The following is a 538-nucleotide window of genomic DNA, read 5'->3' as shown; positions in this document are numbered from 1 at the left end:
GAATCCTTGACCTCTTTGTTTCTCAGGCTGTAGATAAGGGGGTTCAACATGGGGATCACGGCTGTGTAGAACACGGAAACCACTTTATTGATGTCCAGGGAGAAACTAGAACTGGGGCGTACATAGATAAAGAAGAGGGTCCCATACAGGATGGAGACAGCAGTCAGGTGTGAAGAGCAGGTGGAGAAGGCTTTGCGCCTCCCCTCAGCAGAGCGGATCCTCAGGATAGCAACAACAATGTAAATGTAGGAAACCAGGATGATCACACCGCTGAGCACTCCCAGAGCTCCAGCCAAGATGAAAAGTAAAAACTGATTGACTTGGGTGTCTGCACATGCCAGAGAGAGGACAGGGAGAAGGTCACAGAAGAAGTGATTGATGGTATTTGGACCACAGTAAGGCAGATGAAAGGTGAAAGTCGTATGGGTCATGGTGCTCAAAAGACCCATGGCATAAGGCCCTACCACCAGCTGCACACAGACCTTTTGGGACATAATGAGTGTATACAACAAGGGCTTACAGATGGCCATGTACCTGT

The 538-nt window shown here is 48.9% G+C and overlaps 1 protein-coding gene across 1 annotated transcript; it reads right to left on the bottom strand.

Annotated features, from left to right (window-relative positions):
* Nucleotides 1–5: 5 nt before the first annotated feature.
* Nucleotides 6–533, bottom strand: LOC115285256 (olfactory receptor 1002-like; the record flags this gene model as incomplete). Its single annotated transcript, XM_029931568.1, has 1 exon — nucleotides 6–533. A coding segment is annotated over one exon (528 nt), but the record flags the coding sequence as incomplete, so codon positions are not given.
* Nucleotides 534–538: the final 5 nt, after the last annotated feature.

The sequence above is a fragment of the Suricata suricatta genome, unplaced genomic scaffold, assembly GCF_006229205.1.
Source record: "Suricata suricatta isolate VVHF042 unplaced genomic scaffold, meerkat_22Aug2017_6uvM2_HiC HiC_scaffold_59170, whole genome shotgun sequence".
Lineage (NCBI taxonomy): Eukaryota > Metazoa > Chordata > Mammalia > Carnivora > Herpestidae > Suricata > Suricata suricatta.
The sequence above is the reverse complement of the archived record's forward strand: the minus strand, read 5'-3'. Positions and strand labels throughout refer to the sequence as shown.